We start from the raw sequence: 15,943 nt of genomic DNA, 5'->3' as shown, positions 1-15,943 counted from the left end.
GAACAGATGCTGTAGTATTAACTGGTTAATTGAGAAATCATTTATTCATTTATTCAACAACGAATTGGTATTTTTTTGCCTAGGGTATTTAATTTCTGGTTTTTTCTGTAAAGGAAAAGGGTCTAACAAGAAGAATTGAGCAAATGTGATTGAACTAGAATTGGAGACTAAAATAGGAATGAAAATAATAAGAGAGCATTCAGTCCGCTTTAAAACTCATGTACCTGACCCAGATGAATTCTGTTCCATGGAACTGAAAGAATTTGTATTTATCATTGAAGACCTAAGATCATTAAGAAAATTTCCATATAGAGATGTGTTGGGTTGGAGATGGACAAATATCTGGCCTTTTAAGAAATGGATACAGGCTCCTGACCCTGACATTTATCTCTGGAAATTTCTGAAGTAGATTATTAAGTAGATGTTTTGTGAACACTCAGGAAGAGAAACAGCAAGCCCTGGGACCCAGTGTGTATTCAGTGGGAATGCAGCCCGCCTGATTAGCAAGGTTGCTTTCTTGGCTTAGCAGGACTATCAGACCATTAAATGAAAGGAATGCGTTGGTTGTTACATTGTCTGTGAATTTCAACAAGCTTATGCCATATTTTCCTAATATCCATATGGACACACATGGTCTGGACTGTGGTACTTTGAAGTGGTCCATGGCTAACTGAGTGTCTTTAGCCCAAGTAGCTAGTAGATTGATAGCCTGGAGGGCATTTCCTAGTGGCAGAGCGTTGAACTTACCCTGTTCATTAGAGATTTGCAAGTAACTCTAATCTTAGAGGTATAATTAATACTCTGGGTGACAGAAGTCAAGATTCAAAAGGATTAAAAGAGTTAGAATGATAGTCTAAAGCAAACAAGGTGGAATTTAATAGAAATAAATATTATAAATCAGAATTTAGATTTTTTAAAAAATTACACAAGTACAAAAGGACAAGTCTAGGCTTCACAGGCGCACGTGATTTTTTGTTAAAGTACATACGTAGACTTAGGGTTCTAATTGACTGCAAACTCAGTATGAGTCAGTGCTTTGATGTGTGTGCCCAAAAAGCCAACACAGTCTTTGACTATATTAATAGAAGTATGGTGTCTGGATCAAGCAAGGCACTTAATCTGCATTTTTTGCTGGTCAGGGCACATCTGGAAGTTGTGTTTGGTTCTGGGCACTCCATTTTAAGAGAGGATAGCAAAGCAGCCCACACCCAGAGGCGGGAACCAGGGTGAGGACTGGTTCACTTCTCTCCTCCATTCCTCTGGTGTTGAGTGTCTTCTGTGTGCTCAACCCTGACGTTGGCAGAATCAAAGATGTATACCTTGTGGAGGAGACTTAGCATAATAGCTGAATTTAAAAATGCGTAGTGTTGTCTTTTGAAAGAGGTTTGACCAAGTAACTTTAATACCTCCTGTTAAACTTCTGAGGGTATAAATAGGAGCAATGACTGGAAGTTACAAGGAGACAGATTTGGGTGCCAGTGTTTAAGAAGCATCCCTCATGAATTGAAATTACCCTTTTCAGGAATTAAGCGACTTCCCCAAAGTCACATTCCTCACTGGTGGCAGAGCTAAGATAAAAACCCAGCTTTCTGGAGTCAGAGGCCAGAACCCTTGGCTCTGCCATGATATCACACAGGGGATTTCTACTTTGGGAGGAGGTTAGATAGGGTAACCTCTTTCCTTCCAGCTCTCAAGTTGTATGTTTCTATAAGCCTCTTGCTATGAAATGCTTGTTTTTTGTCTCAGTGTTTTCATTCGTGAATTGGCGAGATTGGAAAAGATAACCTTTAAGGTTCAACAGAGGATTTCTTTAACCTCCTTGGTTAAAAATACTTCAATTATTAAAGCATATTAATTTTGTATCTGCAACTTATATGTTACTAATCAAAAACAAAAACTGTTTGTGGCTAGATATAAAACTATAGAACTCAGATTCTTAAATCATGATGTTCAGTCAGTAGTCTTCCTTTGAAGCACATGTTTTAAAGATGTGGATCCATGATTTTAAACATGAAAGAAAAAATCAAAGAAGAAATTGTGAGACTCTACAAGCCACTTTGGATTTCACAATAGTCACTGGGAGGAAGAAACAGGAGTTTCTTGCCCTTGAAGTTCATTTCCTCCTCATTCTTCTCCCCACACAGGGCAGGAAAGGATGGCGACCTAGATACACAGTCAGAGGGCCTGGACTCTCTCAGGCCCGGCCGAGCAACCTGAGTCTGGCTGCTGTAGGGCTGGGGAGCCTAGGGCTGAGCACAGGCAGGGAGGGACCGTCTGTAAACACACGAAGGGGCCATAGCAGGAAGGCAGAGGCCTGGGAAAGGAATCGGAGGGAAGGGAACTGTTACTTTTATCAGGTGTGAAGTTGGCAAAAACAACTTGTGTAAAATGGGAAATGCCTTGGGTCCACACCATCTTCCTCAAGGTCTCCTTTCTCTCCACCCTATAGATTGGGCCTATTGATTTCATGAGCAAATGCTCAGAGCAATGTGCTAGGACTGTGGGTACGGAACACAGTGTTCGGGTTTATGCCATTGTAAACATTTTACAGGGTGCTTGGGGGCGGGTGGAGGTGGGGACTGTCTCCAGGAGGCTAAAAATGTGGCTTGAGCTTTTTCCTCCTCCTCTTGGAACTTTTAATTCCTTATACCATATCAATGTTTTTCAAACTTTTTAAAATTTCATCTCACAGAAAAAAATACGTTTTACATCATGACCCACTATGAACACACACACGCACACAAATACAGATCTGCTGTATCCATTTACACAAGCATAAGTAAAAGAGTCCCAAAACTTGAGGTGCACTTTTATGTTTTCTGTTCTTATCTATTTACATTTAGGTGTTCTTTTAAACGTTGTCACAAACGACAGAGCGGACGCCATGACCTCTAAGGCTGTTCAGCCACAGTCTGAAAAATATCCTTTGCCCAGCAACCCATTTAAATGACCGTTAACCCTGCTCTGAGGGTGACGGGATGAGTGGACACTTGCAATCTGGAGGTCTGTTTAAAGCGACAGAAGCTTTGACGTCATCTTCTTTTTCTCTCTCTTTCTCTTTGACCTGTATTGGGCACTTCGGGTTGGTTGTAAGTGGCTGAGGCGTCATCGCCCTTGTGTTGGATACAGAGGTACAGCCCAGTGGGTGAAGAGGATTCAGGAAGCAGTCTGTTACTGTCTTTCACTTAGACTGCACCAGGCATTTTTGTTAGAATATTGTTATTGCTCTTGTGAATATTGTCTGTCATTATTTCACTGTCCTTCTCCCCCTCCCTCCCCATTAAGCCATACTTACTCAGGGCCTTCCTACTCAGCCATAGCAGCAATCTTAGAAAAGAAGTGAGGGGAATTTAGCTAATTAGATGTGGTCCCTTAAAGCTTTCTCCCCTTACTCTTGAGATTTGATTCTGCTGTTTTGATGGAAAATGACCTTCTGCTAACCCTGAAGTGCCATCTTAAGGCCTAGTATTAAACTGTCTCCTTTTTAGCCACTGCTGCATCCCTCCACGTATAGCTGTTTCAGACCAGGTTCCTTCGAGCGTGGACTGGACACGCGCGCCCAGTGGAATGGATGCCCTGACCTCTGCATCCCACGTCTGGCATGTCTCAGTGTACATCTGTTGTTGTTTTTTTCTCATTTTACTGCCTATTCTGGGCCCCCTAGTAAGGCTTCTTTGTGCTCTGAATCATTCAGAGATGGCCAGACAGAACAGATGTGGTTTGGCTTTTTTTCTTCTTCTTTTCTTTGGGAAAAAGGTAGGATGGTAGAAGAAGATATCTAAATCACATATCAGAACTAGAATAGTAGTTGAAAATAAAACCAGTGCTATTTGAGGCTATTCTCTACCATATTTATTTTAGCGTATTTACCTCATGCATCTTGTATTACATAAACAATAACATTTGTATTTAGTAGACGATTTCTTATAAATAATTTGTAAATAGTAAATAGTCCAAGGGATATGTGTGTGTTGAAACTTGAGCTGTCTGTTAGCTTAATAGTGATAGCAGCAGATTCCAGAAACTGATGCTGGAAAAGCTGTTATGACACACTGGACTGCAGACACATAAGTTCCATTCCTTTTGCTTCAAGACACAGATTTCTTTTTAACCTTCCCACTCCTAGGTTAAAAACAGCTTACTCTTACTTTTTCACACTTTGATTCTTCTTCCCAATACCCCCATTTAGAGTTTGGTGAGGTACAGTCTAGTATATTTGTATAAGTTTATATTTTGCCACGTGCACACGTTTGTTTTGCATCAAGCATGTGTGCATGAGACACTCAGTCACTGTGGAAGGAAACAGAGAGGACCTCCTTGCCCCAATGCAGCTCGAGGTCCTGTTCCCATCGAGTGAATGACCATTAACTCAAAACCGTGAGGCTCGTATGTTGTAAAACGTGCCCTGAAGGTGACCGAGGTGCCCAGGTTTGCTGTCGTGTGTCATGCTTAGCCGAGGAAGGGTTGAGTGGATGTTAAGATCTCTCTGAAGAGTTGAGTCACAGGTACTCCTGGCTCCTGAGGACAAAGAGAAGGGCAAACAGAAGGGCAAGCCAGCCTATTGTGTGCGTCTGTGAATGAGAAGCTGAGCTAGAACTAATGCTGGCTGAAGCCTTCTTGTTTAGGATTCTCCTGGCTCCTTTGGAGGACTTAAATTTTTTGACTCTCAGGTCCTTGCCCGTCTCCCTCAAATGACTTAGGTGAGACGCTGGTGCACGTCCTTCACCTTAGCTGAAGTCACACAAGTGTATGTGGCTTGAGGTGACGACGAGTTGGGTCACTTGATTCCATGCAGAGAACCTGATCAGGTCGTCTCATCCTCCTCCCTTTGGTGACCCTCTTCTGTAAACAGGAACAGGAATTCTTGCTATTGGATCCCTTTCATCCGGCATCTCAGACTCACTGAATGAAAAGCCCTATCAGAAGGAGGTGCAGCCCTAATAATAACAATACGACGGTGATGGCTATTGGGGCAGGAGCAGCTTTGTGCCGCTCTTGATCTCCATCGACGTCTGCCGTTCTTGCCCTGCCATTACCTTTCAGACTTCCTATTCTTAGAATCATTTGTGAGCCCTGGGCTTGGGGGATTGCAGCCCCCAAAGCTGGAATGCCTAGCTTGAGTGGAATGCAGACTGTCTGGCAGAGTGGAGCTTAAATAAAGTTTGCGTTGGCAGCCCCTCTGCTCTTGGATGGGCGACAAGTAGCTCGGGTTGAGAGTGATGGCATGGGCTGCATGTGGTGCAGTACCAAACAGAGTCTTCTGTGCGTGAGTAACGTGGCCGATGGTTCATTCATCACAGCCACAGCCATGCCGGTCTCAAAGTGGGACCTACTAAGGAGGCCTCTGCAGTCTTAAACCTCAGCTAGTGACCGTATCACTCTGAAAAAATGCAGAGACAAAGAAAGAACGTTGAAACGCCTTGCAGGAACTGCAGGTTTGGCATACCTGCCCCCTCAGAGTTACTGACTCGTTTTTGAAAGCAAGAGGAAGGGGTAAATTTTCATTGTAATAGAACAACTGCCAGTCAATTAACAAATGTTTCACCTTGGGAAATTTCTGTTATGGGGAACTCTTGTGGTGCTCACCGTTTAGTTGGAAAAGTCAAGCTGTAGATACATGAGAAAATAATTTATGTTCCAAAGTGAAATTCTGGTGCTAAATCTGTGTTCTAGAACTGAGTGCCAAAGGAGGCCTGAGGAGAGAGAGCATTTCTGGCTGGAATGCTCAGGAATGATTTCGTGGAGGAGGTGGAGTTTGAACAGCTTTTGCCAGAGGGACAGATTTCTGTTACTGGAACGGAGAAGGCCTGGTCTGTAAGGAGCAAAGGGCAGACAAAGGGAGTCCTCAGGACAGGTCCTGGGGGCTTGAAGAGCAACTGGATATGGACAGGGTGGCCGGGGAGAGGGAGCTGTATAAAATCACCAAGCCCTGCACTCTGAAGGCTGTGTGTACACGTTACTGAGAAGTTCTGGTGCTTTCCCCTGGAGGACGGTTGGAAAGGTGCGGCCTTCCCCAGAGCCAGAGGCCCCTTTAATGTTCTGTTCTAAAGCCCCTAATACTACACGTGCCTCGTAGCAGATACTCAGTGAATAATTACGGTAGTATTATTACTCACCTTCACATTCTGTGATCCCACGTTGTTGATTGGCTTGGTTTCACCTGTGAGAGTCGGTGCTCACTTCGCTTTGCTCTGTTCTGATTGCTCACCTGACTCAACGCCTCGCTGCATGCTTTCCTCCAGGTTTACCTGACCCTTCTGTCTTCGACCACAGGTGGCTAGAGGTGCAGGTAGCTACTCTGACGTGTCCTCAGCGCTGGGTGCAGTGCCTCCGGCTTCTTCAGGAATCCATCTGGCCTGGCGGGCTTTTGCCTGAGAACCCTCGACCCGTAAGGACCCAGGAGCAGAAGGCGGCTGCTGAGAAACAGGCTTTGCAGAGCCTGATGGGAGTCCTGCCAGGTGATTGGACAGTGAGACTGACGATACCAATAAGTGTTCCTTCCTGTCCTGCTTCGCCGCCATTACCCACACCCTTCCCGTTTTCTAAAAGGGCCTTGACTGTGGCTAAACTCAAAAGTTTGTTGACCCACCATTTCTGAGGCTAACAGGAAAATGATCAGGACTTCCAGTGATGCTAAGGGAATGGGAAGGCTCACTTTAGGGCAGGTCTCTTCATTTTCCCACCAGATGAAGACTTCTGGGTCTCTGCCAATTTATGGCATTTGGGACCAGGGAAGGAAATGATAAAGGTCCTGCAGAAGCTGAGCTTGGTGACTTGGGGCCAGTGAGTGAAGTGCATGGTCCTCAGCAGTAGATGAAAACAAACTCTGAAGAAGGTTTTTTCCCTTTGCTTTATATGGCTTTTTTGGAGGGCGGGGAAGGCAGTTTGTTGCCTGTGGTTGTGCTGGGGGAAGCAGGGTACAGTAGTGAACTCTTAGCCTTGGACAGTATTATTCACTCTTATTAACCTCTGTTCTCCAACCTAAACTGTTGTATCAGAAGTACCTGCACTTTAGTGACGGGTTACCACGTTGTTTCTTGAGGCCCATTCTAATTTAGATACCTAAAGTTAAGAAACATTTTTCTTGGCTTTTCCCTGTTTTCTGACGATTTTAGTTTGGCTGTGTGGTTCAGAGGTGTGCCAGAAGTACCCAATATGATTAAAGACAGCAGATGTCTTGAGGAGACAAACCCCTTAGAAGCTGAAGCTTCAGCGGCGACGCCAAAACCACACCTGTTTTTCCTCTTCAGATGTCGTCGTGGGGATCCTGGGCGTGAGCAAATGCCGGCTGAGCTGGCGGCTGGTCTTGGAGTCACTGCGGCGGCCCCTCATCAACAGGTAGGCACGGCTGAAGCCGCCTCTGCTCTGAGGCACCTCGGGTTTCTGGGTGAACAGCCTCAGTGAGAGGAGCGGTGCCGCAGTCTCTCCTTGCCCTGGGCCCTGGCCCCAGCGTGTGATGGCCGGGTCCACACGCACTGGGTAAAACCCACTCTGCCGGCTTCTGAGCAGGTGTCAGGTGGTCGGAAGCTGGTGGGACCAGCCACTGTTTGCATTTGGAAGAACTCGCTGCAGGCCCCGACGTGAGCTACTGAAAAGGCCTTGTCAGCCCCCAGGCCTGTTCTTCCTGACACCTGCCTGCCCCTGTGAGCATCTCGAGAATGGCCCTTGGCCTGGGCAGTACTTTGAGCGTGGGCCTTTGCCTGATGTGAGGTAGACAAGATGATGAGTTGGCCTCTGGTAAGGGGACCAGAAATGCTGGTGCAGCCCCCTTGAATAGTACAGAGAGGTCAGTGTTTCCCTGGCCGGTGCCTTGGGATGGAATCTTTTGCACATGTTGAGTGCTCGCCCCCTCCCCTCTCACCCCCCACCCTGCAGCACACCGTGTGTGTTAACTCGAGCACCTCAAGGCTCCTGGCTTTACCTCATCACAGGTGACCTGAAAATTCTTCGTAAGTTGTCATCACAGGAATTTCCCCCTCCTTAGAGCTCTTCAGAGCAGTGCCAATGTGCTAATGTAGCTAGCTGTAAAGCAATGCGGAATTTCCTAACGTCTAGTCTCAAATACCATCTCCACCTTTACCGGCGTCATAGCCTTTATGAGTTCAACAGACTTCTATTTCATGGCAGAGGCTCCGTCCAGCTGGTGATGTTTGGAGTCCACTAAGGATATCAGTAGAGGGGAAAGGGAGAGGGAAGATAAATGTCATAAACAGGATCTGGTGTCTCTAGACGGAGCCAGACCCTCCTCTAAGTTGTTTTGTTCATTTGTTTCAGGCATTTGATTTACTGCCTTTGGGACATCATCCTGGAATTCTTGGATCTCAGTGCCTCTGCTGAGGAGTCTGCCATAACCAGCTCTGCCACAGACACCCCAGGCAGCCCCAAGAAGATGGGCATCTCCCCTTAGCCAGAGGATATTCACCCATTTCTTCGAAGGTTAGGAAGGGAGCATTACTCTGCCACCTAGAGACCAGTCAGGAGGGCTGTGCCTCTGGAACTGGGCTGTGGCTCAGAAGGCCTGGGGTCTCAGTGGCACAGTTCTCGCCCAGCTTATACTCCATGTGTAGCAGGCGATGAGGGGGTATACGTACCGGTTGCATGCATACCCATTTCCATGCCTCTTTGGTGGTGTTTGGACTGTTGCTGGTGGGTGGATCCTGCTTCCTTTGGAAAAAGAAGCTGTGAGGTGGAGGAATGAGCCCCTCTTGCCTCTCCTTTGCCCTCCTCCCTAAGGTTGTTTGTCGACAGCCTGGCCCTGTGCACACGTGTGCCTCACCCACCAGTGCAAGCTCTAGGCAGACCAGGAGAAAAACCATAGCCAGATTTTCTTAGAGGAGAAGACAATCTTCTGAGTTCTCTGTTCCCACCAGAAAACTAAAAATTCCTTCGGGACCACTCTTGAAAGCCAGACCCCTGGTCCTACCTAGCTTCCCAACAGCCCCGCGAGAGGGAGGGAAACCTTTCTCAAGGCACTCCTTCCAGAACATCGGCCCCGTAGAGGGTGTCGCTGCAGGCTTTCTCCCTGAGTGGCTGCACTCCTCCTGTCCCAAGGACCTCAGCGCAGACTGACAACACTTCTGGTAGATCCACCCGACCCTCCGTACCCTCTCCTGAAAGACAGCTGCACCGCAGGTAACCCCCTCCCCGAGAGCAAGTGAGTTTTGACCTTTGTGGCCTCCTCTGTCTTTCTTCAACCCAATCGCCTGGCAAGTTGCATATTCAGCCCAGAGCTGCCCGAGGGAAGGGAAGCACTTGCTCCTTGGCTGAGAATGCCCAGAGGAGTGAGAGTTCTCTCTCTGCAAGTCTCTGGCCGGGAACTTGAACTCTAAACCAAGAACATTAGCAGCTTACCAGAAACAGCTTTTTACTTCCTGTTCCTTCAGGATCTCATTAGTCTTGAAGAGCACCAGCGGTGAAAGCAAAGGCGTGGCGTCTGTTAGAAAGACGGGCACTTTGTAGAAACGGGTAGAAGGAAAGGAGGGACCGAGAGCCGGGGGGCAGGCGCTGCACGCAGGTTTCGCCACAGGGGGTTCGCTCACCCTCGTCCCTTTAGCTTGCACTTGCTGGGGAGTGCCTGCTGCCGCTGAACTGGGACCCTTCCACTTGGAGGAGGGTCTTGGGGTCGGACTGGCGAGAACAGGGTGGGTCTAGGACAAGCGTCAAGGTTCTCTTAGATTAAAACGGCTCCCGGGAGAAAGCTGTGAAATCTTTCTGCTTCCCCGCACCCCACCCCGGAAGGCTTTTAACCATCAAACGTGTTGTGAGGTAACCGGGGGCTTCAGCGGTACTGTTAGTGCCTAAGGGCAAGGGCATGAATAAGGTCATGTCACTTGGCTCCTTCTGCCTTAAGGGGTGATTGTTACACACACTTTATGGCTCCAGAGTTCTCAGAGCGTCTCGCACCCTGGGCACTCAAGGTGCACTCACAGGAGAAGCCAGGAGCAGCCGCTCCTTAGTTCTCCCCGTGGTCAGTGTCTGCAGGGTGAGGGACGGGCTGCAGGGGGTCCCACCTGACACTGCACTGCCCCTCCACCTCCCACCACCAGGGCCAGGGCGCTCTCCAGGAGAGGTGGGGGGCAGCCCCGTGCTCTGGTGCCCTTCTCTCCCCGTGCTTTGCTCTCGTGTGTACTTGCCACCTATATTGCTTTGACTCTCTGCTACTAGTTCTGGCTCAGATATGACACAAAACCAGTACACAAGCGGACACACCGTTAAACCCCTATAACGGTAAACTCTAAGCCGTCTTTTGATACTTCCAGCCCAAAGAACAAGTCCTTGTATTTCGTGTTCTATAAGAGACCCCCACCTCCATACTCTGCCCCCAAAAGATCAACTGTCTGCAGACCCTCCTTCTACCCAGAAGGGAAATAATGGATATCGTCAAGGAAATAATCAAACCCCATCTGGCTCTGAAACGACCTCCCATGTTTAGGTAGTAGGTTCAGACAACAAGGGAGATAAGCATTTGGTAGCGAGCCACAGGTCTCAGGAAAAGATACTCCAGCTGAGAGAGCGAGTGATGAATGAAGAATTGGACCTACACTAACCTGGAACATTGGTGATTCTCCTTTTGCCGTATCCAGCCCGTTCATTTCCACCTTCCACTCTTCCTTTGCTCACGGCACCCAACAACAGTTGTTAGGTCCTGGGCAGAGTAAAAATATGTCAACGTGGTCCCTGACTATATGAGTTAGGTTGCTTTAGACTGAAATTAAATTCCTAGAAACATTTGTTGTCTTCCCTCAGATCCGCACCTGAGTGGGTGAGGCCCAGGGCTTGATGGGTTCAGCAACTCGGACCTCACAGAGGGCCCAGATTCTTCCCATCCTCTTGCTTTGCCCTTGTAAACATGTTAGCCCGTCCTCAGGCCGCCTCCCTTCATACCTGCTGCAGTTCAGGGCATCACATTCACACACAGCGATATCCATGAAAGAACGGGGGCAGGTCTCCCATGTTTTCTTGTAAAGAATGAGGAAACCGTTTTCCAGCAGCCCCCCAAGCTTCCTCTTCTGACTCGTTGGCCAGAACTGCCCGCCCCTAAGCCAGTCCACTGACACTGAGGATGCGTGACCACGATGGGCTCGTTGTCGTGTTTCTTGCCCAGGGAGGAGGCCGCTCTCCAGGAAGGTTGGATACCTGAAAAAATAATTAGATGTTCGCAAGGAAGAAGCCGAGAACGGGGGTGATAAACAGTGTCAGGTGCAGGGGCCATCCTGCCAACTTCACCAAAGTCCCCGGTGCTCTAAAAATAACGAACCAGCTGAGGGTAGCGCTGCGGAAGGTGCCATGTGAAGCACTTCATGTACGTTACCTTACGTAACCCACACGTCAGCCCTGAAAGGTAGTTCTACTCTCTGTCCCCACTTTAGAAGGGAACATGCGGCACAGAGAGACGGTGACCTGCGAGTCACTTGAGGGAAATGGTAGAGCCGAGATACAAATGTCAGTCTGCCCGCAGGCCCCCACACGTAACCATTGCGCCAATCTGCCTTTCTTCTTACAAAGCAAAATAAGACGGGTTCTCACCGTGAAGGAGCCTGTGGTCTAGTAGACCTCTGTGGCACAGGGCCAGGGGCCACGTATTTCAGGCTGTGTGGCCACGTGGTGGTTTCTGTTGCAGCTGCTCAGCCCTTCCACTGTGGTGTGAAAGCAGCCACAGGCAGGAGTCGTTTGCAGCCCCCTCGTCTAGTGAGGGCAGTGCCTACTGCACTTGAGTGTGCGCGTGAGTCCCCCGGCGCCCCACGAACTGCATTCTCACAAATCTCCCAGACGTCGCCAGTGAACATGCAGGCCTTCAGCCACACCTCAAGCATCAGGGGCTTAGGGCTCGGAGGCCGCCTCCAACTGGGTGCGGTGGATGCACCACTGAATATACAGGAAGGGCACTTAACTGACTGGGGAGCCAGGGAGAGCCTGAGGCGAGAGCACGTGAGTCGCCTCCTAAAGGATTGACGGGAATCAGCCCAGCCGCGAAGGGATGGGGAGTGTCCACGGGGAGGGCGCAGTGAACCAGGAGGGTGGAGGTACGGGGAGTAGTCCCCGGCATAGACATCCTGTCCAGCCTCACGTCTCGCGGCGCCCCGAGTGGCCAGGCCCACGGGACAGATGGAATGGCGGTCGAGGGCCAGGGGCGGGGGGTGGCCATGTAGCGGGTGCGGAGGTGCTGCCTCACGAGAGGACGCAGCCCTGGAGACCCGTCTACAGCAGTGTGAGTGTTTGCAACACTGCTGACCTGCACACTTCGAAGTGGCTGAGACGGCACATTTTGCGTGTATGTAACAGCAATCCAGACATTTTAAAGACAGAGCTGCGTGCGGCCCGGCACAGGGCGAGCCCGCTGTGTGGGGAGGGAGGGGCGAGAGCCGAGGCGGGAGCCCCGGGGGGTCAGGCGGAGGGGGCCTGTGGGCACGAGGGCCCGGCGGGTGAGGGACCTCAGTGGGTTCCTTCTGCACGGTGGGGGTCAAGGAAGAGTCCCCCTGAGCGTCTCTCATCTGCAGGCCTGCTAAGGGGAACGGGGAGGTGGGCGGGGCTCGACCACACACACGCGCGCGAACCACCCGGCCTGGTCTTGCCCCTGGGACTGGCCCCCTCCCCGCAGCCTGTTCCCGCCGCTGCCTGCGTAAGAGCTGGTGGAGTCCTCGCCCTGCCACCTAGTCGGCTCTGAGGGTGCCATGTGGTTGGGTAACTCACCTGCGCCGTCTCTCGTAGAAATAGGGGCGGAAACCTTACAAGCCTTTTGAGAGTCGATTGAGACCACGTGCAAGAGCAGGTCTGTCAAGCGCCTGTGACCTGCTGGGACGCATCGATGCCATGACTGGCCCCTCGTCAGCTGCTGGAGGGAGCCGTGGAGCAGCCTTGCTTCGGGGCCCCCGGCGGCCGCGCTCTGGCCAGCCTCCGCTCCTCGCTGTCCTGCGCGCTGCAGGGAGATGCATTTTCTGAGGGTGACGAGGGGGAGGGCCGGCCAGCCCTGCGGGCTGCGGACGGGAGCAGGAACCGGGAAGGGGAGGAAGGGAGACCATGATGCTGCGCTCATTGGAGCCCCGCTGGGCGAGCTCCGCCATAACGCGGCTCCTCTGTCTCCTTTTCACCGGGTGAGCCAGAAGTCACAGGGCCGCGCTTGCTTACACTGCCTTTGCGGACCACAGGACAAAGCGCTGAAGGCGGAAGGGTTTCCAGCCAGCAAACCTCCGTCGCTCCTCTGCGGTGTAAAGGGTGAGGAGGCCGCTACACACGGAGCATGCTGCTCGGGAGGGAGCCCGTGAGGGGCGGCTACCCCAAACGCTCCTCCCGCACCCTGAGACTGCTCTGCTACTTCTTAGTGCACAAAGACGGCAGCGTCTGGGTTTCTTAAAAACAGGCAGGAAAACACGAACCCAAAATGTGTCAAGCAAGAAACAAGCGAAAATCACCATAACGTTTCCCTGCCGTGAGCCAGGAGCAGCGGGGTTGAAGCAGAGGCAGCAGGAAGCGGCGGAGGACGTTCGGGCGCCAGCAGCCGCCGTGGCACGTGCGCCGCGCTCTGCTCAGATTCGCTGAGCCCTCCTGCCGGCGTCCCGCGACTCCCACCTGTCTCTGGTCTGAAAGCACCTGTGAACCCGGCTTTTCTGCGAGTGCACACAAGCAAGTGATAGGATGGAGAGAACTCCTCCTACCTTTGAGGTCTTCACCAGCAGGGCAGAGGCCGGTGTTCCCACACATCTTGATACTGCAGACCTCACCCACAGGCGCTTCTCTAGGGGCCACTGGCGCACTGTTTCTGGGTGTGGAGGGCTGGAGGGGAATATGAAAGAAAAGTAATAGAATCAAGATCCAAACTTAGAAAACATTTCCTAAGTGACATTATCGACTCATTTAAATCCCAGATAGGCCTCTTTCTCACCAATGTTTGTTTAGGAAATGAAAGCTAATTTTAGTATTAAAGTGTCACAAAAGTTAAGGAGGTAAACCTGTCGCTTATATATAAATAATCCACACTTTGACTTTTTCTCAATTGAAGTGTAGTTGATTTACAATGTTGTGTTAGTTTCAGGTGTACAGCAAAGTGATTTGGTTATACGTATATATGTGTATATCCATTTTTTATGTTTCGATTATTTTCATTATAGTTTATTACAAGATATTTAATATAGTTCCCTGTGCTATACAGGACATCATTGTTGTTTATTTTACATGTGGTCACGTGCACACTTCGACTTTTTTTTTCTTCCCCATATGTTCCCTGTTACTGTTGCACTATATTATTATGACCAATGGAGAGTGGGTCATACTTACTTCCAGACACTTGGATTAATCAATGGGGGATAAAGACCAAGACAGATAAACACAAAAGTCTGAGATTGCAGATAAAGGCACTATCGTGACCACAGAAGCTGGGACTTCTCTGTGCTGGGTATAGCACTGTGTGGTGATCTGGAAGCTCGGGGCATCAGCCCTTCTGCCTGTGCCCCTTGATAAAGAATCATTCTGCCCCTGTAGCTGTCAGAAAGATTTACCACGATTTAGCAAAATGTCTGCATTTCATTTCGTATCTTGCCATTAGGGAGGACGCACCTTATTGAAGAAAAAAACAGCCCTTTCTTTCGAGTTTATATCCTTTACAAATACATGGAGTCCAAATTCAACAAAGTGATGGCAAACCAGATTCTTTCAAGAACACTGAGGGCACCATTCGTTAAGGCTTCGTGTGTCTCTAGGAGAATCACGTGGGCTTGGTTAGCAGTAGGACTTTTACTTGGGACAGAATGTATTTGGAGTTGGTTTAGCCAGGAAGTTGGAGGAGAGAGTTTCACAGAAGTCTAGGGGCTTGTGTTCCGCTCTCTCCTGCTCCTGTCCTTTGGTCCACGCTCTTTCTCCAGGGAGATTCCCTTCCTTCCTCCAGCTGTGCGTGGGTGGGCACCCTCTATCCGTCAGAGCCATTCAAGTTCAACCTTCTCCTTAAAGCTTTATCTGATTGTACCACTCAGAGTTATCTTTCAACAGGCTGCCTCTCAGGTCCTTGTGCATACCTGTGGGGTCTTCAGCAAGAGGTTATAATTCCTCAAGGGCAACGAATGTTGTATCTGTTCTACTCCCGTTATATCCGGTGCCTTCTCAACCCTTTTATCAACCTCGTGCAAAATAAATACTGAAGCTCGTTTAATTAAAGACTATTATGCTTATCAACTCTTAGGAGGTAAAGTATGTGAATAAGTTGAATGAAAGAAGAATTTGCTGGGGACAAAAGATGGAGAAAGGGCTGAGGCGGAGCCAAGTTTTCCTTTATAGGAACTTATATCTTTATTCTAAAGCAAATATCAAATGAAAGAAGTTCATTTTTCCTATTGCCAAAACCCACACAGTTTTATAAGAGTGCTGTTTGCCATCTAGGTATGTAGGCCGTAAGGTTCTAAAACTATACTATGCTTTTTAAAGAAAATTGGTCCTGATTTGAAAATGGTTTCTAAAATGATCCAACCACAAAAACACCCAGCGTGCCCTGTTTACTTTCCAAGTCCCCCACCTTCACCTACTCTTTACCTCACTGGGATCAGAAGACAAAACAAAAATCTGCCTGCAAGAAATATTCTCAACTGCTTCCTGCCCCAGACACAAATTTGTAAGGAATGCAGTTTCCATGAGGAGAAAGACAACTTTCTCTCCCATTTGATTTCTGGAAATCCTTTGGTCCCAGATCCAAAATTCTCTGTTTCGCACCTTCTCTAATGGTCTAAGTCATGTCTAAGATACGGCAAGGAAAACTCTTCAGAGACACAGTAGTAACCATGAAGAAAAGGAAGCCTAGCATAAATGCCTCTTCACTCTCACAGGTGTTTGCTATCTTCCCCACCAAGTTTGCTGCCGCAACTATTTGCTCAACACAGATCAAAGCTGGGCAGCTGCCATCAGAATGAAAACCTAGGAATCTAAGACATCCAAATTAGCTGCAGGTCAACATGAAAGTCGC

At 49.1% G+C, this 15,943-nt stretch overlaps 1 protein-coding gene and 1 long non-coding RNA gene across 18 annotated transcripts in view; one reads left to right on the top strand and one right to left on the bottom strand.

The window, feature by feature from the left end:
- Nucleotides 1-15,943, top strand: part of SNX19 (sorting nexin 19) — a 52,387-nt gene that overhangs the window by 30,331 nt on the left and 6,113 nt on the right. For 3 of the 9 annotated variants that reach the window (XR_010841513.1, XR_010841511.1, XR_010841510.1), the window contains exons 9-11: nt 6,274-6,458; nt 7,116-7,338; nt 8,275-9,697. Coding sequence is in view for 4 of the 9 variants with exons in the window: in XM_067039339.1 (XP_066895440.1) it covers nt 6,274-6,458; nt 7,251-7,338; nt 8,275-8,407 (406 nt within the window). In the remaining 5 variants the exon portion in view is untranslated. Of the gene's footprint in view, nt 1-5,673; nt 6,002-6,273; nt 6,459-7,115; nt 7,339-8,274; nt 9,698-15,943 lie in introns of those variants that run through there. The other 6 variants (XM_067039339.1, XM_059067931.2, XM_067039337.1 and 3 more) reach the window with 4 other exon arrangements.
- LOC136794541 (uncharacterized) lies at nt 2,613-15,124 on the bottom strand. 9 transcript variants are annotated; one of them, XR_010841519.1, is made up of 11 exons: nt 13,126-13,538; nt 12,691-12,916; nt 11,527-11,865; nt 10,885-11,136; nt 10,548-10,645; nt 9,352-9,433; nt 8,592-8,664; nt 7,922-8,160; nt 7,234-7,383; nt 6,117-6,451; nt 2,613-5,380 (listed from the first exon to the last, which is right to left on the bottom strand). It is a non-coding gene; the product is annotated as an uncharacterized lncRNA (long non-coding RNA). The 9 variants fall into 9 exon arrangements; XR_010841522.1 differs by lacking the exon at nt 11,527-11,865 and adding an exon at nt 9,540-9,647 and having other exon boundaries at nt 7,234-7,700; nt 13,126-13,532; XR_010841518.1 differs by having other exon boundaries at nt 12,691-15,124.

Source organism: Kogia breviceps, chromosome 7, assembly GCF_026419965.1.
Source record: "Kogia breviceps isolate mKogBre1 chromosome 7, mKogBre1 haplotype 1, whole genome shotgun sequence".
Classification (NCBI taxonomy): domain Eukaryota; kingdom Metazoa; phylum Chordata; class Mammalia; order Artiodactyla; family Physeteridae; genus Kogia; species Kogia breviceps.
The sequence above is the reverse complement of the archived record's forward strand: the minus strand, read 5'-3'. Positions and strand labels throughout refer to the sequence as shown.